The 20,735-nt window shown below is 50.9% G+C and overlaps 1 protein-coding gene across 1 annotated transcript in view; it reads right to left on the reverse strand.

Annotated features, from left to right (window-relative positions):
- The window catches only part of LOC140411518 (calpain-1 catalytic subunit-like), a 250,389-nt gene that overhangs the window by 74,838 nt on the left and 154,816 nt on the right, over positions 1-20,735 (reverse strand). Inside the window, exon 7 of the mRNA XM_072500605.1 lies at positions 19,614-19,697. Coding sequence (XP_072356706.1) covers positions 19,614-19,697 — 84 coding nt within the window. The remainder of the gene's footprint in view (positions 1-19,613; positions 19,698-20,735) is intronic.

Raw genomic sequence — 20,735 nt, forward strand, 5'->3', positions numbered from 1 at the left:
ACACACACTGATTCTCACTAGGGTACAGTTCCACACACACTGACTCTCACTGGGATACAGTTCCACACACACTGACTCTCACTGGGATACAGTTCCACACACACTGACTCTCACTGGGATACAGTTCCAAACACACTGACTCTCACTGGGGTACAATTCCACACACACTGACTCTCACTGGGATACAGTTCCACACACACTGACTCTCACTGGGATACAGTTCCACACACACTGACTCTCACTGGGGTACAGTTCCACACACACTGACTCTCACTGGGATACAGTTCCACACACACTGACTCTCACTGGGATACAGTTCACCGCACACTGACTCTCACTAGGATACAGTTCCACACACACTGACTCTCACTGGGATACAGTTCCACACACACTGACTCTCACTGGGGTACAGTTCCACACACACTGACTCTCACTGGGATACAGTTCCACACACACTGACTCTCACTGGGGTACAGTTCCACACACACTGACTCTCACTGGGCTACAGTTCCACACACACTGACTCTCACTGGGATACAGTTCCCCACACACTGACTCTCACTGGGGTACAGTTCCACACACACTGACTCTCACTGGGGTACAGTTCCACACACACTGACTCTCACTGGGATACAGTCCCACACACACTGACTCTCACTGGGATACAGTTCCACACACACTGACTCTCACTGGGATACAGTTCCACACACACTGACTCTCACTGGGATACAGTTCCACACACACTGACTCTCACTAGGATACAGTTCCACACGCACTGATTCTCACTGAGATACAGTTCCACACACACTGACACTCACTGGGGTACAGTTCCACACACAATGACTCTCACTGGGGTACAGTTCCACACACACTGACTCTCACTGAGATACAGTTCCACACACACTGACTCTCACTGGGATACAGTTCCACACACACTGACTCTCACTGGGATACAGTTCCACACACACTGACTCTCACTGGGATACAGTTCCACACACACTGACTCTCACTGGGATACAGTTCCACACACACTGACTCTCACTGGGGTACAGTTCCACACACACTGACTCTCACTGGGATACAGTTCCACACACACTGACTCTCACTGGGATACAGTTCCACACACACTGACTCTCACTGGGATACAGTTCCACACACACTGACTCTCACTGGGATACAGTTCCACACACACTGACTGTCACTGGGGTACATTTCCACACACACTGACTCTCACTGGGATACAGTTCCACACACACTGACTCTCACTGGGGTACAGTTCCACACACACTGACTCTCACTGGGATACAGTTCCACACACACTGTCTCTCACTGGGGTACAGTTCCACACACACTGACTCTTACTGGGGTACAGTTCCACACACACTGACTCTCACTGGGATACAGTTCCAAACACACTGACTCTCACTGGGGTACAGTTCCACACACACTGACTCTCACTGGGATACAGTTCCACACACACTGACTCTCACTGGGATACAGTTCCACACACACTGACTCTCACTGGGGTACAGTTCCACACACACTGACTCTCACTGGGATACAGTTCCACACAGACTGACTCTCACTGGGATACAGTTCCACACACACTGACTCTCACTGGGATACAGTTCCACACACACTGACTCTCACTGGGGGACAGACCCACACACACTGACTCTCACTGGGATACAGTTCCACACACACTGACTCTCACTGGGATACAGTTCCACACGCACTGACTCTCACTGAGGTACAGTTCCACACACACTGACACTCACTGGGGTACAGTTCCACACACAATGAATCTCACTGGGGTACATTTCCACACACACTGACTCTCACTGCGATACAGTTCCACACACACTGACTCTCACTGGGATACAGTTCCACACACACTGCCTCTCACTGGGATACAGTTCCACACACACTGACTCTCACTGGGATACAGTTCCACACACACTGACTCTCACTGGGATACAGTTCCACACACACTGACTCTCACTGGGGTACAGTTCCACACACACTGACTCTCACTGGGATACAGTTCCACACACACTGACTCTCACTGGGGTACAGTTCCACACACACTGACTCTCACTGGGATACAGTTCCACACACACTGACTCTCACTGGGATACAGTTCCACACACACTGACTCTCACTGGGGTACATTTCCACACACACTGACTCTCACTGGGATACAGTTCCACACACACTGACTCTCACTGGGGTACAGTTCCACACACACTGACTCTCACTGGGATACAGTCCCACACACACTGACTCTCACTGGGATACAGTTCCACACACACTGACTCTCACTGGGATACAGTTCCACACACACTGACTCTCACTGGGGTACAGTTCCACACACACTGACTCTTACTGGGGTACAGTTCCACACACACTGACTCTCACTGGGATACAGTTCCAAACACACTGACTCTCACTGGGGTACAGTTCCACACACACTGACTCTCACTGGGATACAGTTCCACACACACTGACTCTCACTGGGATACAGTTCCACACACACTGACTCTCACTGGGGTACAGTTCCACACACACTGACTCTCACTGGGATACAGTTCCACACAGACTGACTCTCACTGGGATACAGTTCCACACACACTGACTCTCACTGGGATACAGTTCCACACACACTGACTTTCACTGGGGGACAGAACCACACACACTGACTCTCACTGGGATACAGTTCCACACACACTGACTCTCACTGGGATACAGTTCCACACACACTGAGTCTCACTGGTGTACAGTTCCACACACACTTACTCTCACTGGGGTACAGTTCCACACACACTGACTCTCACTGGGGTACAGTTCCAGACACACTGACTCTCACTGGGATACAGTTCCCCACACACTGACTCTCACTGGGGTACAGTTCCACACACACTCACTCTCACTGGGATACAGTTCCACACACACTGACTCTCACTGGGATGCAGTTCTACACACACTGACTCTCACTGGGATACAGTTCCACACACACTGACTCTCACTGGGGTACAGTTTGACACACACTGACTCTCGCTGCGATACAGTTCCACACACACTGACTCTCACTGGGGTACAGTTCCACACACACTGACTCTCACTGGGATACAGTTCCACACACACAGACTCTCACTGGGATACAGTCCCACACACTCTGACTCTCACTGGGGTACAGTTCCACACGCACTGACTCTCACTGAGATACAGTTCCACACACACTGAATCTCACTGGGATACAGTCCCACACACACTGACTCTCACTGGAATACAGTTCCACACACACTGACTCTCACTGGGATACAGTTCCACACGCACTGACTCTCACTGAGATACAGTTCCACACACACTGACACTCACTGGGGTACAGTTCCACACACAATGACTCTCACTGGGGTACAGTTCCACACACACTGACTCTCACTGAGATACAGTTCCACACACACTGACTCTCACTGGGATACAGTTCCACACACACTGACTCTCACTGGGATACAGTTCCACACACACTGACTCTCACTGGGATACTGTTCCACACACACTGACTCTCACTGGGATACAGTTCCACACACACTGACTCTCACTGGGGTACAGTTCCACACACACTGACTCTCACTGGGATACAGTTCCACACACACTGACTCTCACTGGGGTACAGTTCCACACACACTGACTCTTACTGGGGTACAGTTCCACACATACTGACTCTCACTGGGGTACAGTTCCACACACACTGACTCTCACTGGGATACAGTTCCACACACACACTGACTCTCACTGGGGTACAGTTCCTCACACACTGACTCTCACTGGGATACAGTTCCACACACACTGACTCTCACTGGGGTACAGTTCCACACACACTAACTCTCACTGGGGTACAGTTCCACACACACTGACTCTCACTGGGATACAGTTCCACACACACTGACTCTCACTGGGGTACAGTTCCACACACACTGACTCTCACTGGGATACAGTTCCACACACATTGATTCTCACTGGGGTACAGTTCCACACACACTGACTCTCACTGGGGTACAGTTCCATACACACTGACTCTCACTGGGATACAGTCTCACACACGCTGACTCTCACTGGGATACAGTTCCACACACATTGATTCTCACTGGGGTACAGTCCCACACACACTGACTCTCACTGGGATACAGTTCCACACACACTGACTCTCACTGGGATGCAGTTCCACACACACTGACTCTCACTGGGATACAGTTCCACACACACTGACTCTCACTGGGGTACAGTTTGACACACACTGACTCTCACTGCGATACAGTTCCACACACACTGACTCTCACTGGGGTACAGTTCCACACACACTGACTCTCACTGGGATACAGTTCCACACACACACTGACTCTCACTGGGGTACAGTTCCTCACACACTGACTCTCACTGGGATACAGTTCCACACACACTGACTCTCACTGGGGTACAGTTCCACACACACTAACTCTCACTGGGGTACAGTTCCACACACACTGACTCTCACTGGGATACAGTTCCACACACACTGACTCTCACTGGGGTACAGTTCCACACACACTGACTCTCACTGGGATACAGTTCCACACACATTGATTCTCACTGGGGTACAGTTCCACACACACTGACTCTCACTGGGGTACAGTTCCATACACACTGACTCTCACTGGGATACAGTCTCACACACGCTGACTCTTACTGGGATACAGTTCCACACACATTGATTCTCACTGGGGTGCAGTTCCACACACACTGACTCTCACTGGGGTACAGTTCCACACACACTGACTCTCACTGGGATACAGTTCCACACTCACTGACTCTCACTGGAGTACAGTTCCACACACACTGACTCTCACTGGGATACAGTTCCACACACACTGACTCTCACTGGGATACAGTTCCACACACACTGACTCTCACTGGGGTACAGTTTGACACACACTGACTCTCACTGCGATACAGTTCCACACACACTGACTCTCACTGGGGTACAGTTCCACACACACTGACTCTCACTGGGATACAGTTCCACACACACTGACTCTCACTGGGGTACAGTTCCACACACACTGACTCTCACTGGGATACAGTTCCACACACATTGATTCTCACTGGGGTACAGTTCCACACACACTGACTCTCACTGGGGTACAGTTCCATACACACTGACTCTCACTGGGATACAGTCTCACACACGCTGACTCTCACTGGGATACAGTTCCACACACATTGATTCTCACTGGGGTACAGTCCCACACACACTGACTCTCACTGGGATACAGTTCCACACACACTGACTCTCACTGGGATGCAGTTCCACACACACTGACTCTCACTGGGATACAGTTCCACACACACTGACTCTCACTGGGGTACAGTTTGACACACACTGACTCTCACTGCGATACAGTTCCACACACACTGACTCTCACTGGGGTACAGTTCCACACACACTGACTCTCACTGGGATACAGTTCCACACACACACTGACTCTCACTGGGGTACAGTTCCTCACACACTGACTCTCACTGGGATACAGTTCCACACACACTGACTCTCACTGGGGTACAGTTCCACACACACTAACTCTCACTGGGGTACAGTTCCACACACACTGACTCTCACTGGGATACAGTTCCACACACACTGACTCTCACTGGGGTACAGTTCCACACACACTGACTCTCACTGGGATACAGTTCCACACACATTGATTCTCACTGGGGTACAGTTCCACACACACTGACTCTCACTGGGGTACAGTTCCATACACACTGACTCTCACTGGGATACAGTCTCACACACGCTGACTCTTACTGGGATACAGTTCCACACACATTGATTCTCACTGGGGTGCAGTTCCACACACACTGACTCTCACTGGGGTACAGTTCCACACACACTGACTCTCACTGGGATACAGTTCCACACTCACTGACTCTCACTGGAGTACAGTTCCACACACACTGACTCTCACTGGGATACAGTTCCACACACACTGACTCTCACTGGGATACAGTTCCACACACACTGACTCTCACTGGGGTACAGTTTGACACACACTGACTCTCACTGCGATACAGTTCCACACACACTGACTCTCACTGGGGTACAGTTCCACACACACTGACTCTCACTGGGATACAGTTCCACACACACTGACTCTCACTGGGATACAGTTCCACACACACTGACTCTCACTGGGATACAGTTCCACACGCACTGACTCTCACTGGGATACAGTCCCACACACACTGACTCTCACTGGGGTACAGTTCCACACACACAGACTCTCACTGGAATACAGTCCCACACACACTGACTCTCACTGGGGTACAGTTCCACACACACAGACTCTCACTGGGATACAGTCCCACACACACTGACTCTCACTGGGGTACAGTTCCACACACACTGACTCTCACTGGGATACAGTTCCACATACACTGACCTCACTGGGGTACAGTTCCACACACACTGACTCTCACTGGGGTACAGTTCCACACGCACTGACTCTCACTGAGATACAGTTCCACACACACTGAATCTCACTGGGATACAGTCCCACACACACTGACTCTCACTGGGATACAGTTCCACACACACTGACTCTCACTGGGATACAGTTCCACACGCACTGACTCTCACTGAGATACAGTTCCACACACACTGACTCTCACTGGGATACAGTCCCACACACACTGACTCTCACTGGGATACAGTTCCACACACACTGACTCTCACTGGGATACAGTTCCACACACACTGACCTCACTGGGGTACAGTTCCACACACACTGACTCTCACTGGGGTACAGTTCCAGACACACTGACTCTCACTGGGATACAGTTCCCCACACACTGACTCTCACTGGGGTACAGTTCCACACACACTGACTCTCACTGGGGTACAGTTCCACACACACTGACTCTCACTGGGATACAGTCCCACACACACTGACTCTCACTGGGATACAGTCCCACACACACTGACTCTCACTGGGATACAGTTCCACACACACTGACTCTCACTGGGATACAGTTCCACACACACTGACTCTCACTGGGATACAGTTCCACACACACTGACTCTCGCTGGGATACAGTTCCACACACACTGACTCTCACTGGGATACAGTTCCACACACACTGAATCTCACTGGGATACAGTCCCACACACACTGACTCTCACTGGGATACAGTTCCACACACACTGACTCTCACGGGGATACAGTTCCACACGCACTGACTCTCACTGAGATACAGTTCCACACACACTGACTCTCACTGGGATACAGTTCCACACACACTGACACTCACTGGGGTACAGTTCCACACACAATGACTCTCACTGGGGTACAGTTCCACACACACTGACTCTCACTGAGATACAGTTCCACACACACTGACTCTCACTGGGATACAGTTCCACACACACTGACTCTCACTGGGATACAGTTCCACACACACTGACTCTCACTGGGATACAGTTCCACAGACACTGACTCTCACTGGGATACAGTTCCACACACACTGACTCTCACTGGGGTACAGTTCCACACACACTGACTCTCACTGGGGTACAGTTCCACACACACTGACTCTCACTGGGATACAGTTCCACACACACTGACTCTCACTGGGGTACAGTTCCACACACACTGACTCTTACTGGGGTACAGTTCCACACACACTGACTCTCACTGGGGTACAGTTCCACACACACTGACTCTCACTGGGATACAGTTCCACACACACACTGACTCTCACTGGGGTACAGTTCCTCACACACTGACTCTCACTGGGATACAGTTCCACACACACTGACTCTCACTGGGGTACAGTTCCACACACACTAACTCTCACTGGTGTACAGTTCCACACACACTGACTCTCACTGGGATACAGTTCCACACACACTGACTCTCACTGGGGTACAGTTCCACACACACTGACTCTCACTGGGATACAGTTCCACACACATTGATTCTCACTGGGGTACAGTTCCACACACACTGACTCTCACTTGGGTACAGTTCCATACACACTGACTCTCACTGGGATACAGTCTCACACACGCTGACTCTCACTGGGATACAGTTCCACACACATTGATTCTCACTGGGGTACAGTTCCACACACACTGACTCTCACTGGGGTACAGTTCCACACACACTGACTCTCACTGGGATACAGTTCCACACTCACTGACTCTCACTGGAGTACAGTTCCACACACACTGACTCTCACTGGGATACAGTTCCACACACACTGACTCTCACTGGGATACAGTTCCACACACACTGACTCTCACTGGGGTACAGTTTGACACACACTGACTCTCACTACGATACAGTTCCACACACACTGACTCTCACTGGGGTACAGTTCCACACACACTGACTCTCACTGGGATACAGTTCCACACACACAGACTCTCACTGGGATACAGTCCCACACACACTGACTCTCACTGGGGTACAGTTCCACACGCACTGACTCTCACTGAGATACAGTTCCACACACACTGAATCTCACTGGGATACAGTCCCACACACACTGGCTCTCACTGGGATACAGTTCCACACACACTGACTCTCACTGGGATACAGTTCCACACGCACTGACTCTCACTGAGATACAGTTCCACACACACTGACACTCACTGGGGTACAGTTCCACACACAATGACTCTCACTGGGGTACAGTTCCACACACACTGACTCTCACTGAGATACAGTTCCACACACACTGACTCTCACTGGGATACAGTTCCACACACACTGACTCTCCCTGGGATACAGTTCCACACACACTGACTCTCCCTGGGATACAGTTCCACACACACTGACTCTCACTGGGATACAGTTCCACACACACTGACTCTCACTGGGGTACAGTTCCACACACACTGACTCTCACTGGGATACAGTTCCACACACACACTGACTCTCACTGGGGTACAGTTCCTCACACACTGACTCTCACTGGGATACAGTTCCACACACACTGACTCTCACTGGGGTACAGTTCCACACACACTGACTCTCACTGGGGTACAGTTCCACACACACTAACTCTCACTGGGGTACAGTTCCACACACACTGACTCTCACTGGGATACAGTTCCACACACACTGACTCTCACTGGGGTACAGTTCCACACACACTGACTCTCACTGGGATACAGTCTCACACACGCTGACTCTCACTGGGATACAGTTCCACACACATTGATTCTCACTGGGGTACAGTTCCACACACACTGACTCTCACTGGGGTACAGTTCCACACACACTGACTCTCACTGGGATACAGTTCCACACTCAGTGACTCTCACTGGAGTACAGTTCCACACACACTGACTCTCACTGGGATACAGTTCCACACACACTGACTCTCACTGGGGTACAGTTCCACACACACGGATTCTCACTGGGATACAGTTACACACACACACTGACTCTCACTGGGATACAGTTCCACACACACTCACTCTCACTGGGGTACAGTTCCACACAGATTGACTCTCACTGGGATACAGTTCCACACACACTGACTCTCACTGGGATACAGGCCCACACACACTGACTCTCACTGGGATACAGTTCCACACACACTGACTCTCACTGGGGTACAGTTCCACACACACTGACTCTCACTGGGATACAGTTCCACACACACTGACTCTCACTGGGCTACAGTTCCACACACACTGATTCTCACTAGGATACAGTTCCACACACACTGACTCTCACTGGGGTACAGTCCCACACACACTCACTCTCACTGGGGTACAGTTCCACACACACTGACTCTCACTGGGATACAGTTCCACACACACTGACTCTCACTGGGCTACAGTTCCACACACACTGATTCTCACTAGGATACAGTTCCACACACACTGACTCTCACTGGGGTACAGTCCCACACACACTGACTCTCACTGGGATACAGTTCCACACACACTGACTCTCACTGGGGTACAGTCCCACACACACTGACTCTCACTGGGATACAGTTCCACACACACTGACTCTCACTGGGATACAGTTCCACACACACTGACTCTCACTGGGATACAGTCCCACACACACTGACTCTCACTGGGATACAGTTCCACACACTGACTCTCACTGGGATACAGTTCCACACACACTGACTCTCACTGGGATACAGTTCCACGCACACTGACTCTCACTGGGATACAGTTCCCCACACACACTTGCTCTCACTGGGATACAGTTCCACACACACTGACTCTCACTGGGGTACAGTTCCACACACACTGATTCTCACTGGGATACAGTTTCACACACACTGACCCTCACTGGGGTACAGTTCCACACACACTGACCCTCACTGGGGTACAGTCCCACACACACTGACTCTCACTGGGGTACAGTTCCACACACACTGACTCTCACAGGGATACAGTTCCACACACACTGACTCTCACTGGGATACAGTTCCCCACACACACTTGCTCTCACTGGGATACAGTTCCACACACACTGACTCTCACTGGGGTACAGTTCCACACACACTGATTCTCACTGGGGTACAGTTCCACACACACTGATTCTCACTGGGATACAGTTCCACACACGCTGACTCTCACTGGGGTACAGTCCCACACACACTGACTCTCACTGGGATACAGATCCACACACACTGACTCTCACTGGGATACAGTTCCACACACACTGACTCTCACTGGGGTACAGTTCCACACACACTGACTCTCACTGGGATACAGTTCCACACACACTGACTCTCACTGGGGTACAGTTCCACACACACTGACTCTCACTGGGATACAGTTCCACACACACTGACTCTCACTGGGATACAGTTCCACACACACTGACTCTCACTGGGGTACAGTTCCACACACACTGACTCTCACTGGGATACAGTTCCACACACACTGACTCTCACTGGGATACAGTTCCACACACACTGGCTCTCACTGGGGTACAGTTCCACACATACTGACTCTCACTGGGGTACAGTTCCACACACACTGACTCTCACTGGGATACAGTTCCACACACACTGGCTCTCACTGGGGTACGGGTTCCACACACACTGACTCTCACTGGGATACAGTTCCACACACACTGACTCTCACTGGGATACAGTTCCACACACACTGACTCTCACTGGGGTACAGTTCCACACACACTGACTCTCACTGGGATACAGTTCCACACACACTGACTCTCACTGGGATACAGTTCCACACACACTGACTCTCACTGGGGTACGGGTTCCACACACACTGACTCACACTGGGGTACAGTTCCACACACACTGACTCTCACTGGGATACAGTTCCACACACACTGACTCTCACTGGGATACAGTTCCACACACACTGACTCTCACTGGGATACAGTTCCACACACACTGACTCTCACTGGGATACAGTTCCACACACACTGACTCTCACTGGGGTACATTTCCACACACACTGACTCTCACTGGGATACAGTTCCACACACACTGACTCTCACTGGGGTACAGTTCCACACACACTGACTCTCACTGGGATACAGTCCCACACACACTGACTCTCACTGGGATACAGTTCCACACACACTGACTCTCACTGGGATACAGTTCCACACACACTGACTCTCACTGGGGTACAGTTCCACACACACTGACTCTTACTGGGGTACAGTTCCACACACACTGACTCTCACTGGGATACGGTTCCAAACACACTGACTCTCACTGGGGTACAGTTCCACACACACTGACTCTCACTGGGATACAGTTCCACACACACTGACTCTCAATGGGATACAGTTCCACACACACTGACTCTCACTGGGGTACAGTTCCACACACACTGACTCTCACTGGGATACAGTTCCACACAGACTGACTCTCACTGGGATACAGTTCCACACACACTGACTCTCACTGGGATACAGGTCCACACACACTGACTTTCACTGAGGGACAGAACCACACACACTGACTCTCACTGGGATACAGTTCCACACACACTGACTCTCACTGGGATACAGTTCCACACACACTGAGTCTCATTGGGGTACAGTTCCACACACACTTACTCTCACTGGGGTACAGTTCCACACACACTGACTCTCACTGGGGTACAGTTCCAGACACACTGACTCTCACTGGGATACAGTTCCCCACACACTGACTCTCACTGGGGTACAGTTCCACACACACTCACTCTCACTGGGATACAGTTCCACACACACTGACTCTCACTGGGGTACAGTTCCACACACACTGACTCTCACTGGGGTACAGTTCCACACACACTGACTCTCACTGGGATACAGTCCCACACACACTGACTCTCACTGGGATACAGTTCCACACACACTGACTCTCACTGGGATACAGTTCCACACACACTGACTCACTGGGGTACAGTTCCACACACACTGACTCTCACTGGGGTACAGTTCCAGACATACTGACTCTCACTGGGATACAGTTCCCCACACACTGACTCTCACTGGGGTACAGTTCCACACACACTGACTCTCATTGGGGTACAGTTCCACACACACTGACTCTCACTGGGATACAGTCCCACACACACTGACTCTCACTGGGATACAGTTCCACACACACTGACTCTCACTGGGATGCAGTTCCACACACACTGACTCTCACTGGGATACAGTTCCACACACACTGACTCTCACTGGGGTACAGATTGACACACACTGACTCTCACTGCGATACAGTTCCACACACACTGACTCTCACTGGGGTACAGTTCCACACACACTGACTCTCACTGGGATACAGTTCCACACACACAGACTCTCACTGGGATACAGTCCCACACACTCTGACTCTCACTGGGGTACAGTTCCACACGCACTGACTCTCACTGAGATACAGTTCCACACACACTGAATCTCACTGGGATACAGTCCCACACACACTGACTCTCACTGGAATACAGTTCCACACACACTGACTCTCACTGGGATACAGTTCCACACGCACTGACTCTCACTGAGATACAGTTCCACACACACTGACACTCACTGGGGTACAGTTCCACACACAATGACTCTCACTGGGGTACAGTTCCACACACACTGACTCTCACTGAGATACAGTTCCACACACACTGACTCTCACTGGGATACAGTTCCACACACACTGACTCTCACTGGGATACAGTTCCACACACACTGACTCTCACTGGGATACTGTTCCACACACACTGACTCTCACTGGGATACAGTTCCACACACACTGACTCTCACTGGGGTACAGTTCCACACACACTGACTCTCACTGGGATACAGTTCCACACACACTGACTCTCACTGGGGTACAGTTCCACACACACTGACTCTTACTGGGGTACAGTTCCACACACACTGACTCTCACTGGGGTACAGTTCCACACACACTGACTCTCACTGGGATACAGTTCCACACACACACTGACTCTCACTGGGGTACAGTTCCTCACACACTGACTCTCACTGGGATACAGTTCCACACACACTGACTCTCACTGGGGTACAGTTCCACACACACTAACTCTCACTGGGGTACAGTTCCACACACACTGACTCTCACTGGGATACAGTTCCACACACACTGACTCTCACTGGGGTACAGTTCCACACACACTGACTCTCACTGGGATACAGTTCCACACACATTGATTCTCACTGGGGTACAGTTCCACACACACTGACTCTCACTGGGGTACAGTTCCATACACACTGACTCTCACTGGGATACAGTCTCACACACGCTGACTCTCACTGGGATACAGTTCCACACACATTGATTCTCACTGGGGTACAGTCCCACACACACTGACTCTCACTGGGATACAGTTCCACACACACTGACTCTCACTGGGATGCAGTTCCACACACACTGACTCTCACTGGGATACAGTTCCACACACACTGACTCTCACTGGGGTACAGTTTGACACACACTGACTCTCACTGCGATACAGTTCCACACACACTGACTCTCACTGGGGTACAGTTCCACACACACTGACTCTCACTGGGATACAGTTCCACACACACACTGACTCTCACTGGGGTACAGTTCCTCACACACTGACTCTCACTGGGATACAGTTCCACACACACTGACTCTCACTGGGGTACAGTTCCACACACACTAACTCTCACTGGGGTACAGTTCCACACACACTGACTCTCACTGGGATACAGTTCCACACACACTGACTCTCACTGGGGTACAGTTCCACACACACTGACTCTCACTGGGATACAGTTCCACACACATTGATTCTCACTGGGGTACAGTTCCACACACACTGACTCTCACTGGGGTACAGTTCCATACACACTGACTCTCACTGGGATACAGTCTCACACACGCTGACTGTCACTGGGATACAGTTCCACACACATTGATTCTCACTGGGGTGCAGTTCCACACACACTGACTCTCACTGGGGTACAGTTCCACACACACTGACTCTCACTGGGATACAGTTCCACACTCACTGACTCTCACTGGAGTACAGTTCCACACACACTGACTCTCACTGGGATACAGTTCCACACACACTGACTCTCACTGGGATACAGTTCCACACACACTGACTCTCACTGGGGTACAGTTTGACACACACTGACTCTCACTGCGATACAGTTCCACACACACTGACTCTCACTGGGGTACAGTTCCACACACACTGACTCTCACTGGGATACAGTTCCACACACACTGACTCTCACTGGGATACAGTTCCACACACACTGACTCTCACTGGGATACAGTTCCACACGCACTGACTCTCACTGGGATACAGTCCCACACACACTGACTCTCACTGGGGTACAGTTCCACACACACAGACTCTCACTGGAATACAGTCCCACACACACTGACTCTCACTGGGGTACAGTTCCACACACACAGACTCTCACTGGGATACAGTCCCACACACACTGACTCTCACTGGGGTACAGTTCCACACGCACTGACTCTCACTGAGATACAGTTCCACACACACTGAATCTCACTGGGATACAGTCCCACACACACTGACTCTCACTGGGATACAGTTCCACACACACTGACTCTCACTGGGATACAGTTCCACACGCACTGACTCTCACTGAGATACAGTTCCACACACACTGACTCTCACTGGGATACAGTCCCACACACACTGACTCTCACTGGGATACAGTTCCACACACACTGACTCTCACTGGGATACAGTTCCACACACACTGACCTCACTGGGGTACAGTTCCACACACACTGACTCTCACTGGGGTACAGTTCCAGACACACTGACTCTCACTGGGATACAGTTCCCCACACACTGACTCTCACTGGGGTACAGTTCCACACACACTGACTCTCACTGGGGTACAGTTCCACACACACTGACTCTCACTGGGATACAGTCCCACACACACTGACTCTCACTGGGATACAGTCCCACACACACTGACTCTCACTGGGATACAGTTCCACACACACTGACTCTCACTGGGATGCAGTTCCACACACACTGACTCTCACTGGGATACAGTTCCACACACACTGACTCTCACTGGGGTACAGTTTGACACACACTGACTCTCACTGCGATACAGTTCCACACACACTGACTCTCACTGGGGTACAGTTCAACACACACTGACTCTCACTGGGATACAGTTCCACACACACAGACTCTCACTGGGATACAGTCCCACACACTCTGACTCTCACTGGGGTACAGTTCCACACACAATGACTCTCACTGGGGTACAGTTCCACACACACTGACTCTCACTGAGATACAGTTCCACACACACTGACTCTCACTGGGATACAGTTCCACACACACTGACTCTCACTGGGATACAGTTCCACACACACTGACTCTCACTGGGATACAGTTCCACACACACTGACTCTCACTGGGATACAGTTCCACACACACTGACTCTCACTGGGGTACAGTTCCACACACACTGACTCTCACTGGGGTACAGTTCCACACACACTGACTCTCACTGGGATACAGTTCCACACACACTGACTCTCACTGGGGTACAGTTCCACACACACTGACTCTTACTGGGGTACAGTTCCACACACACTGACTCTCACTGGGGTACAGTTCCACACACACTGACTCTCACTGGGATACAGTTCCACACACACACTGACTCTCACTGGGGTACAGTTCCTCACACACTGACTCTCACTGGGATACAGTTCCACACACACTGACTCTCACTGGGGTACAGTTCCACACACACTAACTCTCACTGGTGTACAGTTCCACACACACTGACTCTCACTGGGATACAGTTCCACACACACTGACTCTCACTGGGGTACAGTTCCACACACACTGACTCTCACTGGGATACAGTTCCACACACATTGATTCTCACTGGGGTACAGTTCCACACACACTGACTCTCACTGGGGTACAGTTCCATACACACTGACTCTCACTGGGATACAGTCTCACACACGCTGACTCTCACTGGGATACAGTTCCACACACATTGATTCTCACTGGGGTACAGTTCCACACACACTGACTCTCACTGGGGTACAGTTCCACACACACTGACTCTCACTGGGATACAGTTCCACACTCACTGACTCTCACTGGAGTACAGTTCCACACACACTGACTCTCACTGGGATACAGTTCCACACACACTGACTCTCACTGGGATACAGTTCCACACACACTGACTCTCACTGGGGTACAGTTTGACACACACTGACTCTCACTACGATACAGTTCCACACACACTGACTCTCACTGGGGTACAGTTCCACACACACTGACTCTCACTGGGATACAGTTCCACACACACAGACTCTCACTGGGATACAGTCCCACACACACTGACTCTCACTGGGGTACAGTTCCACACGCACTGACTCTCACTGAGATACAGTTCCACACACACTGAATCTCACTGGGATACAGTCCCACACACACTGACTCTCACTGGGATACAGTTCCACACACACTGACTCTCACTGGGATACAGTTCCACACGCACTGACTCTCACTGAGATACAGTTCCACACACACTGACACTCACTGGGGTACAGTTCCACACACAATGACTCTCACTGGGGTACAGTTCCACACACACTGACTCTCACTGAGATACAGTTCCACACACACTGACTCTCACTGGGATACAGTTCCACACACACTGACTCTCCCTGGGATACAGTTCCACACACACTGACTCTCCCTGGGATACAGTTCCACACACACTGACTCTCACTGGGATACAGTTCCACACACACTGACTCTCACTGGGGTACAGTTCCACACACACTGACTCTCACTGGGATACAGTTCCACACACACACTGACTCTCACTGGGGTACAGTTCCTCACACACTGACTCTCACTGGGATACAGTTCCACACACACTGACTCTCACTGGGGTACAGTTCCACACACACTGACTCTCACTGGGGTACAGTTCCACACACACTAACTCTCACTGGGGTACAGTTCCACACACACTGACTCTCACTGGGATACAGTTCCACACACACTGACTCTCACTGGGGTACAGTTCCACACACACTGACTCTCACTGGGATACAGTCTCACACACGCTGACTCTCACTGGGATACAGTTCCACACACATTGATTCTCACTGGGGTACAGTTCCACACACACTGACTCTCACTGGGGTACAGTTCCACACACACTGACTCTCACTGGGATACAGTTCCACACTCAGTGACTCTCACTGGAGTACAGTTCCACACACACTGACTCTCACTGGGATACAGTTCCACACACACTGACTCTCACTGGGGTACAGTTCCACACACACGGATTCTCACTGGGATACAGTTACACACACACACTGACTCTCACTGGGATACAGTTCCACACACACTCACTCTCACTGGGGTACAGTTCCACACAGATTGACTCTCACTGGGATACAGTTCCACACACACTGACTCTCACTGGGATACAGGCCCACACACACTGACTCTCACTGGGATACAGTTCCACACACACTGACTCTCACTGGGGTACAGTTCCACACACACTGACTCTCACTGGGATACAGTTCCACACACACTGACTCTCACTGGGCTACAGTTCCACACACACTGATTCTCACTAGGATACAGTTCCACACACACTGACTCTCACTGGGGTACAGTCCCACACACACTCACTCTCACTGGGGTACAGTTCCACACACACTGACTCTCACTGGGATACAGTTCCACACACACTGACTCTCACTGGGCTACAGTTCCACACACACTGATTCTCACTAGGATACAGTTCCACACACACTGACTCTCACTGGGGTACAGTCCCACACACACTCACTCTCACTGGGATACAGTTCCACACACACTGACTCTCACTGGGATACAGTTCCACACACACTGACTCTCACTGGGATACAGTCCCACACACACTGACTCTCACTGGGATACAGTTCCACACACTGACTCTCACTGGGATACAGTTCCACACACACTGACTCTCACTGGGATACAGTTCCACGCACACTGACTCTCACTGGGATACAGTTCCCCACACACACTTGCTCTCACTGGGATACAGTTCCACACACACTGACTCTCACTGGGGTACAGTTCCACACACACTGATTCTCACTGGGATACAGTTCCACACACACTGACCCTCACTGGGGTACAGTTCCACACACACTGACCCTCACTGGGGTACAGTCCCACACACACTGACTCTCACTGGGGTACAGTTCCACACACACTGACTCTCACTGGGATACAGTTCCACACACACTGACTCTCACTGGGATACAGTTCCCCACACACACTTGCTCTCACTGGGATACAGTTCCACACACACTGACTCTCACTGGGGTACAGTTCCACACACACTGATTCTCACTGGGGTACAGTTCCACACACACTGATTCTCACTGGGATACAGTTCCACACACGCTGACTCTCACTGGGGTACAGTCCCACACACACTGACTCTCACTGGGATACAGATCCACACACACTGACTGTCACTGGGATACAGTTCCACACACACTGACTCTCACTGGGGTACAGTTCCACACACACTGACTCTCACTGGGATACAGTTCCACACACACTGACTCTCACTGGGGTACAGTTCCACACACACTGACTCTCACTGGGATACAGTTCCCCACACACTGACTCTCACTGGGATACAGTTCCACACACACTGGCTCTCACTGGGATACAGTTCCACACTCAGTGACTCTCACTGGAGTACAGTTCCACACACACTGACTCTCACTGGGATACAGTTCCACACACACTGACTCTCACTGGGGTACAGTTCCACACACACTGGCTCTCACTGGGGTACAGTTCCACACACACTGACTCTCACTGGGATACAGTTCCACACACACTGACTCTCACTGGGATACAGTTCCACACACACTGACTCTCACTGACAAATAGACTGCTTGTGGAAAGTTTCCAGGAGCTGACATTGGGCGAAGGGTTATTGAGGAACTATTTGCCCCTCTGCCTACACCTCCCCTTTCACCCCTCATCATGTACTGACCTCTTTGACCCCTGTCACCGAGTAGGCGTGACCTTTGACCAGCTTCTTAAATGTCACTGCTTCCATATCGAAGGCACTGGTGATCTGAAACAGAATACTGGGAGATTCAGAACCTGAAATTGACCCAAGCAAACCCCTAGGCGCCCTACACTGACGTGATAAATAAGAGGGTGATCAGAGTGAGAGTCGGGCCGATCAGGGATAGTGGAGGGAACTTGTGCCGAGAGTCTGAGGAGATGGGGGAGGCCCTCAATGAATACTTTGCTTCAGTATTGACCAGAGAGACCTTGTTGCCCATGAGAACAGTGTGAACCAGGTTAATAGACTCGAACAGGTTGATATTGAGAAGGAGGATGTGCTGGAAATTTTGAAAAGCATCAGGATAGATAAGTCCCCTGGGCCTGACGGGATATACCCAAGGTTACTACGGGAAGCGAGGGAGGAGATTGCTGCGCCGTTGGCGATGATCTTTGCGTCCTCACTCTCCACTGGAGTAGCACCGGATGATTGGAGGGAGGCGAATGTTGCTCCCCTGTTCAAGAAAGGGAATAGGAAAATCCCTGAGAATTACAGACCCATCATACGTCTGTGGTGAGCAAAATATTGGAAAGGATTCCGAGAGATAGGATTCATGATAATTTGGAAAAACATAGTTTGATTAAAGATAGTCAGCATGGCTTTGTGAGGGACAGGTCATGCCTCATGAGCCTCATTGAATTCTTTGTGGATGTGACGAGACACATTGATGAAGGTCGGGCAGTGGATGTGGTGTATATGGATTTCAGTAAGGCATTTGATAAGGTTCCCCATGGTAGGCTCATTCAGAAAGTTAGGGGGCATGGGATACAGGGACATTTGGCTGTCTGGATACAGAATTGTCTGGCCGAAAGAAGACAGCGAGTGGTAGTGGATGGAAAGTATTCTGCCTGGAGGTCGGTGACCAGTGGTGTCCCGCAGGGATCTGTTCTGGGACCTCTGCTCTTTGGGGTTTTTATAAAAGACTTGGATGAGGAAGTGGAAGGGTGGGTTAGTAAGTTTGCCGATGACACGAAGGTTGGGGGAGCTGAAGATAGTGTTGAGGGCTGTTGCAGGTTACAACAGGACATTAACAGGATGCAGAGC

The sequence above is a fragment of the Scyliorhinus torazame genome, chromosome 4 (genome assembly GCF_047496885.1).
Source record: "Scyliorhinus torazame isolate Kashiwa2021f chromosome 4, sScyTor2.1, whole genome shotgun sequence".
Classification (NCBI taxonomy): domain Eukaryota; kingdom Metazoa; phylum Chordata; class Chondrichthyes; order Carcharhiniformes; family Scyliorhinidae; genus Scyliorhinus; species Scyliorhinus torazame.